This window comes from Hypomesus transpacificus, chromosome 20 (assembly GCF_021917145.1).
Source record: "Hypomesus transpacificus isolate Combined female chromosome 20, fHypTra1, whole genome shotgun sequence".
NCBI lineage: Eukaryota > Metazoa > Chordata > Actinopteri > Osmeriformes > Osmeridae > Hypomesus > Hypomesus transpacificus.
Genome location: NC_061079.1, coordinates 2,158,877 through 2,180,906, shown reverse-complemented (window position 1 = coordinate 2,180,906; position 22,030 = coordinate 2,158,877). Strand labels below are relative to the sequence as shown.

General features: G+C 46.9%; 1 protein-coding gene across 2 annotated transcripts in view; it reads left to right on the top strand.

Moving 5' to 3' along the window:
* The window catches only part of gria1b (glutamate receptor, ionotropic, AMPA 1b), a 52,794-nt gene that overhangs the window by 14,768 nt on the left and 15,996 nt on the right, over window positions 1–22,030 (top strand). For both annotated transcript variants that reach the window (XM_047043331.1, XM_047043332.1), the window contains exons 3-11: window positions 1,202–1,441; window positions 5,663–5,847; window positions 6,582–6,635; window positions 9,535–9,693; window positions 9,991–10,158; window positions 11,108–11,212; window positions 11,528–11,638; window positions 13,213–13,419; window positions 16,153–16,613. In XM_047043331.1, coding sequence (XP_046899287.1) covers window positions 1,202–1,441; window positions 5,663–5,847; window positions 6,582–6,635; window positions 9,535–9,693; window positions 9,991–10,158; window positions 11,108–11,212; window positions 11,528–11,638; window positions 13,213–13,419; window positions 16,153–16,613 — 1,690 coding nt within the window. The remainder of the gene's footprint in view (window positions 1–1,201; window positions 1,442–5,662; window positions 5,848–6,581; window positions 6,636–9,534; window positions 9,694–9,990; window positions 10,159–11,107; window positions 11,213–11,527; window positions 11,639–13,212; window positions 13,420–16,152; window positions 16,614–22,030) is intronic.

Genomic DNA, 22,030 nt, shown 5'->3' with positions numbered 1-22,030 from the left:
TATCTCTAGCATGCGCCCAAGTGTATTGTCTGTTACCATTTAGATTTCGGCATACATCACACAATTCAATTATTCATTCATAATTACAAAGAGAGAGAGAGAGATACCAGCAGAGAGAGAGACAGACAGATAGACAAAGAGAGAGAGACCAGCAGAGAGACAGGCCAGCCCAGTGCTGAGACCAGCTGTTGTCCCTACAGCAGTATAGTTAGCAGCTCTGTGCTCTTTATAAATAAACACCCTGTCAGAGCCAGGCAGACACCCGGGCTGACGTGTGTGTGGTGTGTGTATGTCTCTGTGTGTGTGTGAGTGATGTGTGTCTGTGTGTGTATGTGTGTATGTGAGTAGTGTGTCGCCTGTGACTCTGGCAGATTGTGAGTCTGTTCTGGGGAGAAAATATGGTGATGATGAGGTGTGACAGAAACCTTGTTAGCATGGTGGAGGAATTAGCCATGAGGCTGGGCACACACACATGCACGCACTCACACACACCCACTCTTTCACACACAAACACTCACGACACTCTCACACATTCACACGCGCGCACACACACACACATACTTATACAAGCTCACATATACACAAAAACACACACACTTACACACAGGGACAAACAGGACCTCTCATCAGCTCTTGGTATCAAGTGTAACATGGTGTCTGACCTCCACCAGTGTTCTGCTGCTTTGGGCCATAAAGGAAAAATTCACCCCAAATTAAACATTTTGTCAGATGTTGTTTAGAGACTAGAGTATAGAAAATCCCCTCCCCTCCCCACCTGTTCTCTCCCTTCCACTCCGCTTCCCTCTGCCCTCTCTCCTCCCTTCCTCTTCTCTCCTCCCCTCTCCTCATCTCGCCTCCTCTCGCCTCCTCTTCTCCCTATGTACAACTCTCCTCCTCCATCTCCAGAGAGACTCATGAAGGATAACAAGCTAACAAAACGACCAGCAGGGAGATGCAACAGAGACGGACAGACAAGTGCAGATAGAGAGAGAGATGAATAGGACGAACCAGATGAAAGAGAGCATCAGATGGAGGCAGCTGTCTGAAATCACATCCTCTTCTCCCTGGGACATTTTCTATTCTTTCTCATTTGTTGTTGTTATTTTGGTAGTAATCTTTGCACATTCAATTCTCTGAAACTCACTAACCTCTCCTCCCCTGTCCCCCTCCTCTTCCTCTTTTTTCTCCTCCTCTCCTCCAGTCTGTTCTCAGTTCTCAAAAGGCGTGTACGCCATCATGGGTCTGTATGACAAGAAGACCATGAACATGCTGATGTCGTTCTGCGGGGCACTGCACGTGTGTTTTGTCACGCCCTCCTTCCCCATCGACACCAACAACCAGTTTGTGATACAGCTGCGACCAGAACTGCAGGAGCCTCTCCTGGCTCTGGTCCAGCACTATCAGTGGACCCGCTTCACCTACATGTACAGCTCCGACTCAGGTGAGACACACAGAGAGAGACTCTCCTCTGCCCTCCACCCACTCTCACTCTCACTCTCACTCTCACTCACCCCTCCCCTCATGATATATGTACAGAATGTGTGTACTGTGTGTACAGTATCCCTGCATTATATATGTGATGAAGTAACAACACTCTTCAAGTCTGCCTCAGGTAACAGAGTAAATCTACTTTGTACAACTACACGCACACACATATGAGCACACGTTTACACACACAAACACCTGAACTTGTGTGGCCCAGGTTTCATAGAGCCGTGTTAGCAGGTTGTGTTGAGATCTGTGTGTCACCCTGGATAAATGATAAGCGGTTGTTGATGAACCTTCACTCCCACAGGCCTGTATCAAAATGTTGCACATAAACATAATATGTGTGTGTTTGCATGTGTGTGCACATGCGTATGTATTACTCATGCTTGGTTAGCGGCAGTGGTGAAATTTTGCCCCATGGCGCTCATATTCTCATACTGTGGAATGTGTGTTTGTGGCCATTTTGTGCTTGGCCGGGCATATTGCACCATAATGTGTGTCTGTGTCCCATGGGAGATGGGTGAGACCCTGGTGGGCTTGTTATCAATCAGTCAGCATTCAGCGTGGCTGTGCTCAGAGTATTGGAACGTCACACACACACACACACACTCACACACACATACACACACATATACACATACAATGTTTAAGAATATGTCAGTATCTAGTTCAACATATAGATAGTGTGTATATGTGCGTGTGCATGTGTGTAGAAGGAGGAGTATAATGACAGAACGTTCTGTCTGATTTGTCTTCATGTAGTACAACACACGTGTTTCCTGATAGCACACTCAGCTGGCTGTAATTGGTTCAAACCAAGTTTGTATTTCCTGGTCTTCTGCTGCTATAGACAAACTGCTGCTGAACTTATTTATCACAAACCAGGAAGTTGAGGTTGATGACCTCATCATAATACGTCTAAAGTGAATGCATGCTGCCTGCTGGTTGGCCCAGGCTTGTTGCCTGGATACAGCCCCATGGCACAGTCTGCAGTTATTAGCCGCTCTAACTCTTTTAGGAAACAACTCGTGTGTGCGTGTGCATGTGTGTGGTGTGTATACGTGTGTGTGTGTGTATATGCATGAGTGCGTGTGAATATGTGTGTGTATGTGTGAGTGCATTTGCGTGTGTATGTGTGTGTGTGTGCATGTGTGTGCATGTGTGTATTTGTGTGTGTGAGTGTGTGTATGTGCGTGTACGTGTGTGTGCGTGCATGGTGGAGCAGGTGTGAGGGAAGGTTGAGGATAGCGACAGCAGACAGGATCCAGGGAGATGGGTCTCCTTGCCAATCATCATGTCCGTCTCACTGGCTTATCTGTGCAGCGTTTCCATCCTCCAGCCTCTCTCTGTCTCTCTCTCTCCCTCTTCTATCTATCTATCTATCATCTGTTCATCTGTCTGTCTGTCTGTCTGTCTGTCTGTCTGTCTGTCTGTCTGTCTGTCTGTCTGTCTGTCTGTCTGTCTGTCTGTCTGTCTGTCTGTCTGTCTGTCTGCTTATCTGTCTGCTTATCTGTCTGCTTATCTGTCTGTCTGTGCTGGGAAAAAGAGTGTTGCCAGTGTTGTACATAAACCAGGATGTGTTTGCATGTGTACAGTGCCAGTCAAAAGTTTGGACACATGTTCCCATTCTGGTGCTGTATATAACAGTTGTATCTAGATATGGTTACATAAGCAGCAAGTTAACCATGGTTTAAACTAGACACAGTAGCAGGTTAACCATGGTTTAACACTAGACCCAGAAGCCAGTTAATCATGGTTTAAGCCCAACAGCAGGCCATCTTCAGTGTCTACATGCTGGAGTCTCTTCTCCATCCTGCTCCAGTATTTTTAGCAAATGATATGCACCACTAATGTTTATGCAAATCAGATTGAGAGGGAAGGAGATTAGTGTCTATATTTATAATTTCTTCCCAGACCTGGGTGTCACTTCCCTCTCCTGCTCAGGAGAGCAGCGGCTGTTCTGAGGAGATTAAACTGTGCTGCTGGCGTCTGCTGCAAGCGGATCACACACTCAACATTCTCATAACTCATCACACTCATAACTCAACACACTCATAACTCAACACACTCAACATTCTCATAATTCAACACGTTCATAACTCAGCATACTCATAACTCAACACATTCAACATTTTCATAACTCAACACGTTCATAACTCAACACGTTCATAACTCAACACGCTCATAACTCAACACACTCAACATTCTCATAACTCAACATGTTCATAACTCAACACACTCATAACTCAACACACGCACAACTCAACACACTCATAACTCAACACCCTCATAACTCAACACAAGCACAACTCAACACCCTCATAATTCAACATTAGCATAACTCAACACACGTATAACTTGACACACTCAACACATGCATAACAACGCACGCATAACTTGACGCACTCAACACACACCTAACCCAACACACTCGTAACTCAACACACCCATTACTCAACACACTCGTAACTGCACACACTTGTAACTCAACACATGTATAACCCAACACACTCGTAACTCAACACACCCCTAACTCGACACACTCGTACTCCACACACTCGTAACTCCACACACTCGTAACTAAACACACGCATAACTCAACACACTCGTAACTCAACACATGCATAACTCAAAACACTTATAACTCAACACACTCGTAACTCCACACACTCGTAACTCAAAACACTCATAACTCAACACACTTAGCACACTCATAACTCAACACACTCAACGCACTTATAACTGAACACACTTAAAACTCAACACACTCATAACTCAAACACTCACACACACTGAACACACTCAACACAGAGAAAGCACCCAACCAACTCAATACAGAGGAGGTGGCACAGGAGACTGGCAGATCCAGGGTTAGCAGGGCCGCAGTGTGGCGATGACAAGAGTGCTTAGCGACGAGCGTGGCATTCAGCCCAGAGAGCAGCTGTGAGGACTGTCACTTCTGGTCTGGAGGGGAGGGGACAGGCTTTGATGTCAGAGTTTCACTGAATACTGCTAGGAACACACATATACGCACACATACCCTCCTCTTTGACACACACGTACAGCATGTATTCTCTCTCTCTTTCTCTCTTTCTGTCTCTGTGATAGGGGCAAAGAAAGGGGGGTAGGATAAATTAAGAGAGAAAGCAAGGGAGAGATGGGGGTGTAGAGAGAGATAAAGGGAGAGAGAGATGGACAGGAAGAGAGGGGAGATGGATAGCCTTACCCTTGGTTTGCAAGAGACATAGGGCCTATTTGAACTGTTGAAATGAAAGATATAATTCTGTGTGAGTATGAGTATGCATGCGCGTGTGTCTGTGTGTGTGTGCTGGGTGTGTTTGTGTGTCTGTGTTGGGCATCTGTGTGTGTGTTGAGGTATTGATGAGAGCCTGGCTGAGTTCTGAGTTCTAAGTACCACTACCTCAAAGGGAGAAATGTGTGTGTGCATGAGTGCATGTGTTCGGGTTTTTTTGTGCACCTGTGTGTGTGGATGCCAGTAAGTGTGTACGTGTGCCTGTGTGCACAAGCTTGGGTGCATGTGGGCACCTGTGTGTGTGTATGCCAGTAGGTGTATGCGTGTGTGTGTTACTGGATAAGTTCTCTCAACTTCACACCCCCTCCTGGCTGTAATCACCCCAGACTTGGCTGTACATATTCAGATTAAATGACTTCAAACACATCTCTCTCTCTCTCTCTTTTTCTCTCTCTCTCTCCTGTCTCTCTCTCTGTCTCTTTAACTCTTTGTGTCTGTCCCTGTCTGTCTCTTTTTCCCCTCCCTCTCTTCTCTCTCTCTCTTTCTCTCTCTCCCCTTGTCTTTCTTCTTCTGGTGTAAAACACTTTGCCTCTCCCTCTGCGGTGTTGAAAGGGAGACGAGCCATTTGAAATGTTAAATGCGGATCCATTCTCTCCAGAGGTCTTCTGGAAAGGCAGCTATAAAGCAGCACATTGACTCTTTTAGCTGAGTAGAACAGGCCACACACATGCACGCACACACACACACGAATACACTCTCTCTCTCTCTCTCTCTCTCTCTCTCTCTCACACACACACACACATACACACTAGCTGCCTTTATAGACATTTAAAGACATCTATATATTTTTTTTTAGACTAGCACACATACTGGCTGACTTTTTTTGCGTGTGTGCATGTTTGTGTGTGTGCGTTTGTGAAGGTTTGACCGTGCTCCAGAGGATCCTGGACATGGCCTCAGAGAAGACGTGGCTGGTTACGTCGGTGAACCTGGACACGCTGACGGAGGCCTCCTTTCTCAAGGTCATGCAGGACCTGGAGAACAAGAAGGATTACCATGTCATTCTGGACTGTGAACTGGAGAGACTTAACTCCATCCTCAACCTGGTACTGTTCACAAGGAGGAAGAGGAGGATGGTGGTGGTGGTGAAGATGACAGGCAGAAAGACAGGCAGGCGGAGAATCAGACAGGCAGGCAGACAGATAGGCAGAGAGACAGAGAGAAACAGAGAGACAGGCAGACAGGTGATAGACTGAGAGACAGAGAGGCAGAGAGTCTGACAGACAGGCAGACAGGTAGAGAGACAGACAGAATAGTGCTGAGCAGAGCAGGGTAGGAAGCTGTCTGCTGCTTCACAGTAAGCTGTGTTCAGGGAGGCAGGTGTTTGGTAGCTGCAGAGATGCAGTGGGTTGTGCATGTTGTCATTAGAGCCCCAATTAACACTGTGATGCTGACAGGTGCCAGATCCTCCTCCTCTTCCTCTTCCTCGCTTTTGGATTTGTCTCTGCTCTTCCCTCCCCTTCTTTCCTCTCCCCTCCTCTCCCCTTATTTCCTCTCCTCTCTTATTTTCTCTCCTCTCCTATCCTCTCCCCTTCTTTCCCCTCCTCTCAGCCAGATGTCTTCCTGCTGAGCTAAGATATTCTAGTCCAGCTGAGACGACAGAAGATGAGAAATTAATTCCTCAAAGAGGCGACCAATTAGCTGGTATCTGTAAGAAGGGGAGTTCTGGGGCTTGCAGCCGGCCACGTCTGTAATGAAATGACTTTATCATCATTAGCAGGAAGGCGGGAATCATAATTGGAACATCATTTCCTCTCCCGTGTTTCTCTTCCTCCTCCAGATTGCTGCTCAAAAGAAGAACCTCAAAAACTACCACTATATACTGGCTAATCTGGTGAGTGTGTGTGTGTGTATAAGTGTCAGTATGCATGCTTCTTTGTGTGTGTCTTTGTGTATATATGTGTGTGACTTCTCTCCCAAACCAACTTGTTAAGACTCCAGGCCTTGCGTGATGAAAGCTATTTCCTTCCCTCTACGTCTTTTGGAAGTGAGTCACTAAGGGTCCTGCTTGGAGTCCAACATGATGAGAAATCAATGTGCAACAACCTGAACCAGAGATTGGTTTATCACAGTAAAAAAGGGCCATCATGAGCTACAGAGAAACAGATTACAGCTTCTCCCCCATACATGGACCTAAAACATCTGAGCTGATTGTTTCCTCTCCTGCAGAATGAACAGGGGCCGATTGTTCAGTATAATCAATACTGGCATTGTTCCATCTCCCTCTTTATCTTCACTGGCTCTGTGTTTGTGTGTGCATGTGTGTGTGTCATTGTGTAATGCACAAGACAAAACGTGGTTTGGACAGATTGCTGCATACCTACTGAACTAATTGTGAATTAGAATCTGCAAGACATAGATGGGCAGAGAGCCTTCTGCTGCAGTGAGTGTTTGCGTGTTTGTGTATGTGTGTGTGTGCAAGTGAGTGTGCGTTCATGAATACTCCATCAGAGTGTTTATGTATTTCAATGTGTATGTTTGTTTTCTATGCATATTTTAACAGCGCTTGCCACAGTCTTCCATTATTAATGAGCTCAATTCATCAGTTCATGTTTTTATGCATCGACCCCCCTTAAGTTCGAGTGGGGGAGTCATTACCACGGTTTCTCCAATTGAAATGATAAATGCTAGGATGCCAAGTCAATTTCAGAGCTTGTAGCAGAAGCGGTAGGAGGAAAATCTGCTTGTAGTTAACTTTCACCCTGGAGCGACAAGCAAGCATTAGCCTCCGTCCCCAGAGGTGTGAACCAGGCATTGTTAGCCTTGGTGTGTGTCGTTAGCCTAGTGTTAGTTAAGATTAGCCTAACATTAGCCTCGGTCCATAGAGTTTTACAAATGATGGTACCGTTAGCCTCAGCCTCCAGAGGTTTGTAACCAATACCGTTAAAGGCAGGGTAGGCAATGTTGTTGAGAAGCACTTTTTGTCATATTTGCTTAAATAAACTTCACGTCTTGATAGCAACCAATACATATAAAGGTGTGACGGTAATATGAAATGTATCCGACATCTGTGGGTGTTGTAAGACTGTAATAAACATTACATTTACATTTTGTCATTTAGCAGACGCTCTTATCCAAAGCGACTTACAGTAAGTACAGGGACATTCCCCCTGAGGCAAGTAGGGTGAAGTACCTTGCCCAAGAACACAACGTCATTTTGACACGGCCGGGAATCGAACCAGCGACCTTCTGATTACTAGCCCGATTCCCTGACCTTTCAGCCACCTGACTCCATAACCAATCATTAAACCATACCCTGACTAATGATTGGACAGGCTATCTGTCTGCAGTCAATGCGCGTCACTATAGTTTTGTGAGAGTGGCTGTGAAGGGAGGGGGTGGGTTATTATGGGTTGAATCGGTTGGAATTGAAGCAAAAATAGCTAGCTTTGCACAACTTGCCTACACAACCTTTAACCTAGCATTAACCTGGGGTTAGCCTCATTCCATGAAGGTTTATGTGGTACCATTAGCCTAGCATTAGCTTCAGCCACCAGAGGTTTGAAACCAATACCGTTAGCCTGGGGTTAGCTTCATTCCCAGCTGGTTGCATACAGTCAGTCGGCTGCTCTCTCATTTCTCTCCAGGGGTAGTTCAGTCCTCAGTATTTGTGGAACCAGGGGAGATTGGTCTGCACAATGCTGCGTCAGCCTGAGTAAAGCAGCGAGCTAGCTGCCTTCCTGCCATCTGGCTGCAGCTCCAGGGCTAGCTGGAGGCTGGGAGACAGACAGGAGGAGATCGGATTAAAAATGACTCCGGAGGTCTAGAAGCTGTACTTAACGAACTACCTCCACCATTCATCACCAGGCCCGGAGAACACCCACCCTAACTCAGACTGCACCGTGAGGATTGTTAAATTCATAATTGGATTGTGCTATAAGACAAAACACACTAAGAGAGCAATTGTACAAGTAGGACTTGTTAGCGTATAATTGGATCACGTAATGAAGGGGTTTTGGGGTTGGGAGGAAGGAGGAGGGTGGGGGTCTGACAGCCCATGAATAATGACAATCTTAAAAGCTGTGAGATGCAACGCTATGTGTGTATAGGATCCCTGGGGTTCTGCACCATGTGGAAAGAAATAGCCCTTGGGCACACAGACACACAGATACACACAAACACACTCCCACATACACCCAAGCTCTCAGACTCAAAGATGGGTAATTAAATCCACATAAAACCAGAAGGATTCTCCCACCTGGTGGCCAATCAGATGTTACAGTCAATCAAACAGCACAATAAAACATCCAATGATGGCTCAGAGCAGTGTGCTTTCTCATTCCATAGGTTAACTTCAATAAACATAGTCGTTTAAATGGACAGTGCACTGTTTTAGACTGTATATTCCAGTGTTAGCTAACACTGTTGTTAAGATTGTTTTCTGTGATTATTTTTGTCTACCCGACAATGACTGTGAGTCCTAGTTACTGCATGTAGGTCGATACGTGAAAAATCACACAAGGAGCTTTGTGAGGCTTCTTCTGAAAATGGTGTGAAAGTGGTGTTGGTTTTTTCTGCACTGCAGAGCAGAGCAAAGATTGACTCAGTTGATAATCTGAGGCTTCTCTGAGAGGGCACCAATCAAACATCTGTTTGGAGGAAGTACAACTTCCAGCATCCAATTGATCCTTTCTTAAATCACCACCCTTGGGACAAAGGATTGGCTGCTGCTGTGTTTTGTTTACATTGGCGTCTGTCCTGTGATTGGTCGATTCTGTGTTTTCCCACACAAGGGCTTCCTGGATCTGAACTTCACAGAGTTCCAGAGAGGCGGGGCCAACGTCACAGGCTTCCAGCTGATGAACTACACAGACCCGCAGGTCAGCGAGGTCATTCAGGAGTGGCTGGACTTCGACAGCAAGGATCTCAAACTGGCCAAGAGGAGGCTCAAGGTATCTGTGGTGTGACTGTTCCAGACCCCTTCTGCCTGTGGATTGCAGTATGGATGTTGTTCATCTTCACATCACATTTTCTGTGTTCTTTTCCAAAGGACTGTAAGGAATGTATTTCCCAAAGGACTGATATGTTTTTATGCTGTACTACACCCTGCTACGCTTTTCTACTTCACTTCTTACTACTTTACCAAATAGTCCACTCTATTCTAAATATCTGTGCTTCACTTTTCTGTACTCCTCTGTTCCTCACTAAATGTCACCCTGTTGTTCTCTTGTCTGATTGGCTTTCTCCAGTACACCGGAGCCCTGACCTACGACGGAGTCAGCATCATGGCGACTGCCTTCCAGAACCTACGTAAGCAGCGCATCGACATCTCTCGCCGGGGGAATGCGGGGGAATGCTTGGCCAATCCACCAGCCCCCTGGGGTCAGGGCATCGACATACAGAGAGCGCTCCAACAGGTAGGGTACACTCACAGTAAAACCTCATTATTTTATAACTCTGTGAAAACCTAGCTAGCTAGCATTAGCTTTAAGTTCTAACCTAGATGATAACTATTAGCCCTCAGCACTAACCGACTAGTTACCATTAACCCAATGTATGTTGTCTTAGGTCTTTGTCTTCTGCCAACAGAGATTTGGATATTTATAAAATCATTCGGGGGCCGTACAGAATTATCAACTTAACAATGTGTCTGCTATATTTGGTCAAACATTTAATTAACTCACCCCTAATGTGATGGCTGGAACTGCTTCTCTTTGGTGAGGTTTGTGATGTTTGCTGGCACGGATGCAGCCTGCTTTGTACCGGGGGTGCAGTGAACATTTCTGGGGGGGTATCATGATTACGGAAAGGGATCGTATTATTTTTTGAGAGGGCTTATCGATCCGAGTGTTAATCAGGCGCAAAGCCAGACGTTGTAAACATTCGGGGCTTAGCCCAAACCAACAAAGTATTCAGGGGTTTATTTGCTAGAAAGGAATTCCACACTTAACGCAAGCGTGCAGAACGTGTGAGCAAAAACGTTGGGTAAATCTTTTGGTACATTGGTACGTGACGCTGCGCACCTCCACGGGCCTCTTCCACAGAATAAAATAGTGCTGCTGCCAATGAATAATGCACCTAATAATATGGTGTGTCATGGCGGGGCGGTCCTTCCTATAGGCGACATAGGCATAAAGAGGGGGTTGGCATATTCCCAAGTCCGTCCACTAATTAACCCTCACGCACTACCAGCAGAGGGCGCTAACCGCACCACGCCCCGTTTAGCGCCCCGGGTGGGGGGGGGGGGGGCAGGGGCTGGTTAGAAATCTTGCCTAGGGCGCCAAATGTGCTAGGACCGGTACTGCATGGCGGGCCGGACATTCCCCACCCCTGTGCTAACCTAGCAAGTGTGTGTGTGGTCTTCAGGTGCGTCTGGAAGGCTTAACAGGTCATGTCCAGTTTGATGACCGAGGCCATCGGACCAACTACACTGTCAACGTCATGGAGCTCAGCCATACAGGACCTATGAAGGTAAAGAATGGACTTCCTTAAAGGCAGGATCGGTACTTTTTGCAAACTGAGTAATTTTGGCTTGAGTTGGTAAGGATTCAAAGCTAAATATACCACCCACTCCCTTCAAAGGCACTCCCCTATTACATTATCAGTATGTCACATTTATTTCAGAAATGATTACAAAAATCGCAACAACATTACCTACCCTGCGTTTAAAATGTTCCCACCTCTAAAAGGACGATCCATACTCTAACATAGACTGCATAGCAAAATATAAACTCCAGAGTTTATCTGTGTGTGTGTGTGTGTGCTTCCATATGTCTGTCTTTCTAGGTGGGCTACTGGAATGAGGATGATGGCTATGTCAGCACAGCTGTTTACACTCCAGTGGTGGAAGAGATATTTGGTCTGCAAAACAGAACCTACGTTGTTACCACCATTCTGGTGAGTCTAGCCCTAACCCTACCCTGTCTTGTGGGTCTAAACCTAGCCCTAACCTCTCCCCTCCTGGTGAGTCTAACCCTAACCTCTCCCCTCCTGGTGAGTCTAACCCTAACCTTTACCCTCCTGGTGAGTCTAACCCTAGCCCTAAACTTTACTCTCCTGGTGAGTTTAACCCCCAGCCCTAACCCTGACCTTCCTGGTTAGTCTGGCCCTAACCTTAATAGTTTAGTGCAGCTAGCTAGCTTAGCTTAGCTAGTGTCCGGCCTGTACTTGCCTCCACTGAGGCTGGAGAGATCAGAGAGTGCCAGGCTTAGTCAGTGCCAGGGAGACTATGAGCGGGCTGTCTGTTTGGCACTGCCAGGATAGCTGGCACAGATAGGCAGTCAGGACGGAGGAGGAGAGGAGTGAGTGGGCGGGGTGGAGGGGGGAAAGTGGTGAGGAAATGTTGGATCTTCAACAGAGATAGGAACAGATGACAGCATTCCCAGAGAGCTGGATGGAGAGTAGGATGGAGCGGTGGATGAAGGGGTTGGATGGAGTGAATTTGATGGAGAGAAAATAGACAGAGAACTTTGGATATGGCAATTTAACCTAACTGTTTCTCAGCCAGGAGTCTAACATGGATCTTCTCAACACAGTTGATTGGTTTGTCCTCAGAGATAAGTGGGTTTGCCCAACTTCCAGGAGAGAAAAAAGACTGAGGAAGGAAGGAAGGGGGTGAGACAGAGAGGGACAGAGGGTGGGAGAGTAAGAAAAGAAGGAGAGTGAGGAGAGAGAGAAGGAGACTGAGAAGAGAGAGAATGAGAGTGAGAAGAGAGAAAGAGAGTGACAGGAGAGAGAATGAGAGTGAGGAGAGAGAAATACAGTACACCAAAAGTCCTCAGGCATGGCCTGTTAATGACAGGACTGCAATCCGTCACCAAACCACCCCCACTACTGCTGCACCCAGAGCCCATGTAGACAGACAGAAATAGCAGATGTGTCATTGGCCGACAGCTATAAGTCAATGACTTGGTAGGGGAAGGTGTGAGGATGGTTTGACATACAGGGCCTTCCTTTATAAACATATACACACACACACACAGCCCAAACATGCAGAAACAAAAAAACTCACACAGACACACACACAACCCCAGGGCATCCATGTCTCCGGTCTCAGTAACACCATCTGAAGGCCTGACTGTACAGTATGTCTTTAATAACAGGAGCTTAGAAGACACGGCTGCGTGGGCAAGGTCACACTCTGTGTGTGTGTGGTTGTCCTCTATGTGTGTGTGATCTGTGTGTTTCTTTGGTTTGTGTGTTTGTGCCTGATCTTTGAGTGTGTGTGTGTGTGTGAAGACCAATATTATGGACATATTGAGTCATATTTTCTTGGCTCAGCCTTGAAAAGTTTACTTTTCCATGTAAAGAACATGTGAGTGACCATTTCTCCCCCTCCCTCCCACCCATCCACTTCACCTCACACTTTCTGTACATGTGTGCGTGCATTAGCATGAAAACAGATGCGTAAAGAAACCTGATTTCTGTGGGATGCAATTAAACACAACTCACCATATCTGCAACCCCATCAGGAGTCCCCTTACGTGATGCTGAAGAAGAACCATGACCAGTTTGTGGGCAACGACAAGTACGAGGGCTACTGCGTGGAGCTGGCGGCCGAGATTGCCAAGCACGTGGGCTACTCCTACCGCCTCCAGGTGGTGGGGGACGGGAAGTACGGGTCCCGCGACACTGACACCAAGATGTGGAACGGCATGGTGGGAGAACTGGTGTACGGGGTGAGGACGGGGTCAAACAGGGCTCCCACAGGGGTCACACAGGGGTCAGAATGAAGTGTGGGGGGGACTGGTGGACGGGGTGACAACGGGGTCACAGAGGGGTCCGAATTAAGGGGTGTTCTACTGGGTGAGTGGGGTCTATTTTTCTCTCTCTCTTTCCATCTCCACTTTTCTCTTTTTCTCAATGTCTCTCTCTGTTTATCACTCTGTCCCCCCTAACCAAAGGCTATCCAGTTCCCCCCTCCTCTGCCCACTCAAGCCGGGGAATACCAGCTGACTTGAGGAGTGTGTGACAGTGAGTGTGAGGAGTGATTCTGAGAGTGGTAGGCTGTGTAAACTGAGTGATAGTGTGTTTGTGTGTCTGTGTGTGTTTGTCTGAGTGTCTGAGGAGTCTGACCATGTAACGTACATGACAGGATGTTTGTGGAACTATGTGCCAGTGTGGCACATAGTGTGTGGCTAGCAGCTCCCAGGCTGCCCCACCTGTGCAATCACACACAGAGAGAGAGAGAGAGAGAGAGAGAGAGAGAGAGAGAGAGAGAGAGAGAGAGAGAGAGAATGTGAGAGTGGGGACTGTTTTAATGTGTGGTAAGGAGAAGACACGAGACCTGTTCTTGGTTTCAGCCATGTCGTTTTATTTTTCCCTGGTCCCGCCCCCGTAGCCCCAACATTACATTTATGCTTCCAGGTGGCAATAGGTGACTCATTTATTACATATCATGATAGGAACACGAGGAGTGAGTAGAGAAGAAGGCATAAAAGGTTGATGATCGTGTACAGGGGCGGCGCCACAGAATTTTGAATGCAGGTGCTGAGGGGGTGCTATATTATTGACAGGGGGAGATGCGCAATTATAAATACATAATATATAAATACTAATAATAAATGAGCACCATTTTTGGGGGTGCTATAGGGGTGCTTTGGTCTTTTTGGGGGGGCTGAAGCACCTGCTAGCCCCTCCCTGGCGCCGCCCATGATCGTGTAAAGCCCAATTTATACTTAGGTCGCAGACACTTTTGAAAAGGTCGCCGACAGAAATGGCGTCACGGTCGACACTTTTAACCGTCGCTTGAAAGTGTCGCCTACCAGGAGAAATTTTAACTGGCGCTGATGTCGTCACATTGTGTCGCGCAAGTTTGATTGGCTAGATAGACGGCACGCGTCGTTGACTGCTTTGTTTTAAATTTTCAGTGAACGTTCAACAGCTGTTTAAGATGGAAGGAATAAAGGAGAGATTGGCAGAGCAAGTTAGAACATATCCACACCTTTATAATGCCTCTCAAAATTAGCTACAGCCATTTTCTCCGATCGATCACCTAGGCTACAAAGCGTAAACAATGTAACCATAGCTATGAATGTAACGGTAAAATGATTCTGTTTACGTCACGCGAACCTTGAGCACAGGCGACTGTTTGCCGAAGTATAAATGCAGCAGCCTGAGCGACACTTTTTTTTCCGTCAGCGACCATTTCAAAAGTGTCGGCGACAAAAGTATAAACTAGGCTTAACTGCTAGATAGACAGAAGGACACAAGAATGGAAAGAAATATGGGGAGCAGAAAAGAGATGGACTGAAGGGTGGACAGATAGACAGACAAGGGATGGAGAAAATAACACAGGTGTCAGTGTCATGGTCATGAAAATTGTTATTAACATTTGTCCAACAGCTGCTTGCTGGCTGGCTGGTTGGTTGGCTGACTGGATGGTTAGAGATGATTTTCTGGCTGGATGGATCTTTATTATTTCCCCTTGCAGTTATTAGCTAGTCAGTACTTCCTAGAAATCAGTTCATTATAAAGTTGGTTTAAGAGATAGACATAAAGAGATAGAAAAAGAGAGAGAGAGATCAACACATAGAGACATCTGTTATAGAACTGTCTATCTGAATCTCAAGACCTCTGGTCTCAGAACACACACATATACCCTTACACACATACACTGTCCACCCCGAGGACATACACTAAGGGAAAGGACAGGACACTCAACCCAAATAATCTTCATCCAGAGTGTACTGCATTTAAATGAGAGTGAATCCATTGCCTGTGACCAGAGCAGACAGAATGTTATGTCTACTGCATCTATTAATGCTGCTATCACTGTGTGCGTGCACGCGGGTGTGTGTGTGTATGTGTGTTTGTGCGTGTTTCTGTGTGTCCGTGCATGTGTGTGTGTCACAGAAGTGTGTATGGAAGACTCCAGCAGAGGTGTGTGTTCCTGTACTACAGACCAGAGAGGAGAACGCTGTTGGGTATTATTCAGACAGGGGTGTGTAACTGTTTATGTAAGGAATGTCTTCCCTGGGAGAGGGGGAGGGGGGAGAGAGTGGTCCTCTGGAGAGATGGTGAGACAGTGAGACAACAGAAGAAGGAGAGAGAGATGTCTGGTTGTCAACTCTTTGGGGAGGGTGAATTAATGACACAAGCATAATGTGTTGTCTTCCTCACTTTCCCCCACTTCTGCTCTTCCTATGTCTCTCCATCCTCGTCATCCCTCTCCCTCCATCTCCCTCCTCTCCCTCCATCTCTGTCTTCTCCCTACTCATCCCCCTGTCCCTCCTCTCCCTCCATCTCTCTCCTCTACCGCCATCTTTCCCCACTCCCTCCTCATCCCCTCCTCTCTCTCCTCTCCCCCTATCTCTCTCTTCTCATCCACCTCTCCTTTCTTCCTCCTCATCCCCCCTCTGCGACCCCATCTTTCCCCTCTTCCCCCATCTGCCCCCCCCCCCCCCCCCCAGAAAGCAGACGTGGCGGTAGCCCCCCTGACCATCACCCTGGTGAGGGAGGAGGTGATTGACTTCACCAAGCCCTTCATGAGCCTGGGCATCTCCATCATGATCAAGAAGCCCACCAAGTCCAAGCCCGGGGTCTTCTCCTTCCTGGATCCGCTGGCTTATGAGATCTGGATGTGTATCGTGTTCGCCTACATCGGCGTCAGCGTAGTCCTCTTCCTGGTCAGCCGCTTCAGCCCATACGAGTGGCAGGGGGAGGAGTCAGATGACGAGGGGGAGGGGCCGGAGCAGCTGCCGCACCCCAGGAGGGGCCAATTGTCTTCCTCAGAACCGGGCTCGGGTCAATCACAGCAGAACCAGACCCAGCAGGGGGCCACGCCAGAACACACCAATGAGTTTGGCATCTTCAACTCCCTGTGGTTTTCTCTGGGTGCCTTCATGCAGCAAGGCTGTGACATCTCACCCCGGTACTTATACACTACTGCTGTCATACACATACACGTTATATACTACTGTTACTGTGTACAGATACACATTATATACTACTGTTAGATAGTATACATAAATATAGACATTACATTGTACTACTGTTATATTGTATATACACATACAATACTTCTATTGTCATAATAGACATGCTCTATACTCTGAATACACATTATACACTAATACTGTTATATATTATACATACAAATACACATGATATTGTAATACTGTTGTATACTTCTATGTTACATGCTATTACTGCATGGTATGACTGTAACACACAGATACATACAATACACAGTCCTTATGAGTTAAGACACAAACAAGCCTGTCTTTCTCCCTCACTGGAGAGAGAAGGGGGGGGGGGAGGAGAGGTGGAGGGACGAGGCAAAGAAGAGGAAAGGAGAAGACGCATGTATTTGTCCCACATAAAGGGCGGCTTATGTCTGTGTTGTTCCGAAGCCCAGTGAATAGACACGTCAACTCCGACAGAGCAATCGCTAGAATGAGCCTCATTCACCCAGCATTCTTAGAGGCTGCTCCTTCTTCACTGCTCACTTCACATTACAACAGCCGTTCTCTCTCTCTCTCTTTCCCTGCCTCCCTCTCCCTTTTCCTCCCTCCATCTCTCTTTCTCTCCCACTCTCTGCCTCTCTCCCTGTCTCTCCCTCTATCTCTCCTTCTCTCTGTCTCTTAATCCACCCCCTCCTTCCTCTCTCTCTCCTCTCAGATGAATAACCTTCCTCTGTGTATCTCTGGTCGTTAACGTCAAGGATATGTCTTCTGCTAAAGGAGCTCAGTGTCCTATCACTTTTCTCTCTCTCTTTCTCTCTCTCTACGTATATATATATCTCTCTCTTTCTCTATCCCTTTCTCTATCCTCCGCACTTTCTCTATTTCTGTCTTTTTTTCCCTCTCTCCACATCTCTCCCCATCTACCCTTCTTGTCTTTCTCATAGGCTAAAAGCACCGTTCTCATTATCACAATTACCCATCATGCTGTTGGCTTGTCCGTCGGTAGTTAAGTATACTATCTGAGGTCACTCCTCATCCTCTGACCCATGTCTGCCCCCTCTACCCCCATTTCTCTCCTCCTCCCACTCACTCACATCGTGTTATACCAACTATAATTACTGTACATCATACGGAGTCCTGCCTTATATCTCTTTTCCTCTCCCCTTCTCCTCTTTTCACCTCCTCTCCTTCACCTCTCCTCTCCTTTCTTATCTTCTTCTCTTCCTCTCCTTTGCTCTTCTGTAAGTGTCAGGTCTAGATATGTGTTTTGCAGGTTGAGAAAGAGCTTTAATGAGATTACACTAGCAGACAGACATCAGCCTAGTGCAGACACATGCTGCTCTACTTCCTGGATGACTGGACCATTTAACCCCCCTACGCACACACCCACACATATACACGCACACATGCACTCACACACATACATACAAACAAACACAAAAACACTCACACACATAGACGCTTGCACACGCATACATAAATACATGCACACACACAAACACATACAGTAAACACACTCACAAATTGGCACAAACACACCCTCACACACATACACACCCTCACACACACATATTTCACACAGCCAGTGTGTGAAGGTTTGATCCTTCTGTTCAGAGTGAGCCAAGGACACCTCTAAAAAGCTTAGCTTCAAACTTAATATTATTATTTTTGTTCCTCTTTCTCACTCATTCTTGTCTCTTGCTCCCTCTCGCCCTCCTCTCTCCTCCTCCTCTTGCATCCTTTCAACTTCTCACCTCTTCTTTCCTCCTTGTTCCTCTCCGTCTCTCTCCTCTCCCTCTCTTTTCCCTCTATTTTCCCTCTTTTCCCTCTCTTTTCCCTCTCCTCTTCTCCTCTTATCCTTTCTATCCTCTCCCTCTCCTCCTTTCTCCTCACTCCTTTCCTCTCTCCTCCTTTCTCGTGTTCTCTCTTCCTCTGTCTCTCCCTCTCTGTTCGTCTGCTGTGTGCAAGAGAGGAACCATGTAAACTGACTCATTAGAAACTCTTTTATCTTCTTGCTCTCGTCATCCTCTCTCCCCAACAACATGTCTGGAACAAGCTCTTGGCCTTTCCTCTGTCTCCTCCCTCTCTCTCTCATTCCTTGTCTCCCTATCTCTCTCACATTCCTTCCAGTCTCTCTCTCTCTCTCTTGCTTCCTCTTTCTCTATATATATTTCTTTATCTCTGTGTCATTTTCTCTCCTCTCCTTCTCTCTCTGCTCTACTCTGCTGTCTCCTCCTCTCCTTCTCTCTCTGCTCTACTCTTCTGTCTCTACTCTTCTCTTCCCGTCCTCTCCTCCTTTTCTTTTGTCTCCTTCTCTCTCTGTTCTGGTCAGCTGTCAGCGGAGGGCTGACATGTTGCACTGATATACCACCTGCTTACCTCCACTCTGGGTGTGTGTGTCTGTGTACGTGCCTGTGTGTGTGCCTGTGCATGTGTGCACGTGTGCGTGGATGCGTGCACTTGTGTCAGAGTGTTTGTTTGTGTGTGTGTGTGTGTGTGTGTGTGTGTGTGTGTGTGTGTGTGTGTGTGTGTGTGTGTGTGTGTGTGTGTGTGTGAGAGAAAGTGAGTGTGGACTGAGTCAGAGGAAAGTCTGTTTCTGATCATCAAATGTCTCTGTAAGGTCAGGAAGAACAGAAAGGTCATCTAGCCTAGTTGGTGTGTGTATGTATGTGTGTGTATCTTTGTGTGTGTGTTTGTGTGTGTGTGTGTGTGTGGGAGAGAGTCCAGATGCCCCGGTGTTTGATCCTAATAATCAGTATTTGTCTATGCCTAGCACCGTTTGTTCTACTGAATGTCAGAACTGTCTGTCAGAGAAGACAGGTATAACCTGCTCACACACAGGGGGACTCTGCTCTGGTTTGTCTGTGTTTGTGTGTGTGTGCTCATTTGTGTATGTGTGTGTGTGTTTGTTTGTGTGTTTCAGTGTGTATTAGTGTGTTTTTGTGTGTTTCTCTGTATGAGTGTGTGTGTGTGTTATGGCCAGTACCTTGGGCTATGGGACGAGACAATGTGTGTGTTGCTCTGTTCCTGGAGGCCCTGCCTGTCACTTCAGATCTGCAGTTACACTCCAACACTCTGCCCTGCCACACACACACACACACACACCCTCACACACAGAAACATACAGGTACACATAACTACAGATAACACGTACACACATTCTTACACACACCACACACATACATATACATACACACACATAAACACAGACACAAACATACATACTCACACAAAAGCACACATACATATACACTCACAGAAACACACAGTCCCAGATTGAGCCCTGTGGGGCTACTGTAGAGGTGACCCCGACACTTTGGCATACTCAGCAGTCTTCAGACAGACACACACACCAGTGCACTAACAAACACACACCGTTATACTTCTGTACACAGTATTACACACACAATCACCGTCATCGCTTTAGTATTGAAGAGGAAAGGAGAGGAGATAAGAGACAGAAGATGAGATAGGAGACAGGAGAGGAGATAGGAGACAGGAGAAGAGACAGGCAAAGAGATAGGAGTTTAACCCCCTCCCCCCACCCCCTTATAGAGCTTCACCGTGACAACACCCCGCTATTTTTATGTTCCTTCAATTTGTTTCAGTTTGTGCTTCAGAGAGCAGTGTTGTTTCTTAGGAACCCTGCTTGATGGTGTGAGTGAGAGAGGGAGAAGATCCTCTTAAATACAGGCTTTTGTGTGTCTGTGTTTGTGGTAAGTGTGTGTTTGTGGCATGTGTGAATGTACTGTATGTGTTTGTGTCTGTGTAGTGCATGTTTGTGTGTCTGCGTTTGTAGCTGAGTTTGTAGGTGTTTGTGTTAAGTGCGTGAGTGTTTGTGTGTGTATGTTGCTAAGTGTGTGTATGTTGCTAAGTGTGTGTATGTTGCTAAGTGTGTGTGTGTGCCACATCCCCAAATACAACCTCTGTTTTGCTGTAGATCTATCAGTCCCTCCTCCGCTGTCCCCCACCAGCCTGTGTGACTTTCATGTTTGTTTACTCCTGCTGTGTGGAGCCAAGCCTGCTTCACTCAGCATACTAATACCCTGGGGTCTGCTCAACACTTTCCAGCCTGCTGAATGTTGCTCAACCTGCTTACTGATCAACCTGCTAACTGCTCAACCTGCTCAACCTGCTTACTGCTCAACCTGCTGAACACTGCTAAACCTGTCTACTGCGCAGCCTGCTTACTGCTCAACAGTGCTGAACACTGCTCAACCTGCCCCCTTGTCAACCTGCTTACTGCTCAACCTGTCTACTGCTCAACCTGTCTACTGCTCAACCTGCTGAACACTGCTTAACCTGTTCACTGCTCAACTTGCTTACTTTTCAACCTGCTGAACACTACTCTACCTGCTTACTGCTCAACACTGCTGAACACTGCTCAACCTGCTTACTACTCAACCTGCTTACTGCTCAACCTGCTTACTGCTCAACCTGTCTACTGCTCAACCTGCTGAACACAGCTCAACCTGTTAACTGCTTAACCTGCTTACTTTTCAACCTGCAGAACACTGCTCAGCCTGCTGAATACTGCTCAACCTGCTTACTGCTCAACCTGTCTACTGCTCAACCTGCTGAATACTGCTCAACCTGCTGAACACTGCCCAGCCTGCTGAATACTGCTCAGCCTGCTTACTGCTCAACCTACTGAACATTGCTCAACCTGCTTACTGCTCAACCTGCTTACTGCTCAACCTGTCTACTGCTCAACCTGCTGAACACAGCTCAACCTGTTAACTGCTCAACCTGCTTACTTTTCAACCTGCAGAACACTGCTCAGCCTGCTGAATACTGCTCAACCTGCTTAATGCTCAACCTGTCTACTGCTCAACCTGCTGAATACTGTTCAACCTGCTGAACACTGCTCAGCCTGCTGAATACTGCTCAACCTGCTACTGCTCAACCTGTGTACTGCTCAATCTGCTGAATACTGCTTAACCTGCTTACTGCTCAACCTGCCTACTGCTCAACTTGCTGAACATTGCTCAGCCTGCTGAATACTGCTCAACCTGCTGAACACTGCTCAGCCTGCTGAACACTGCTTAACCTGTCTACAGCTCAACCTGCTGAACACTGCTCAACCTGCTGAACACTGCTCAACCGGTTTACCGCTCAGCCTGCTGAACACTGCTCAAGTTGTCTACTTCTCAACCTGCTTAATGCTCAACCTGTCTACTGCTCAACCTGCTGAATACTGTTCAACCTGCTGAACACTGCTCAGCCTGCTGAATACTGCTCAACCTGCTACTGCTCAACCTGTGTACTGCATAATCTGCTGAATACTGCTTAACCTGCTTACTGCTCAACCTGCCTACTGCTCAACTTGCTGAACATTGCTCAGCCTGCTGAATACTGCTCAACCTGCTGAACACTGCTCAGC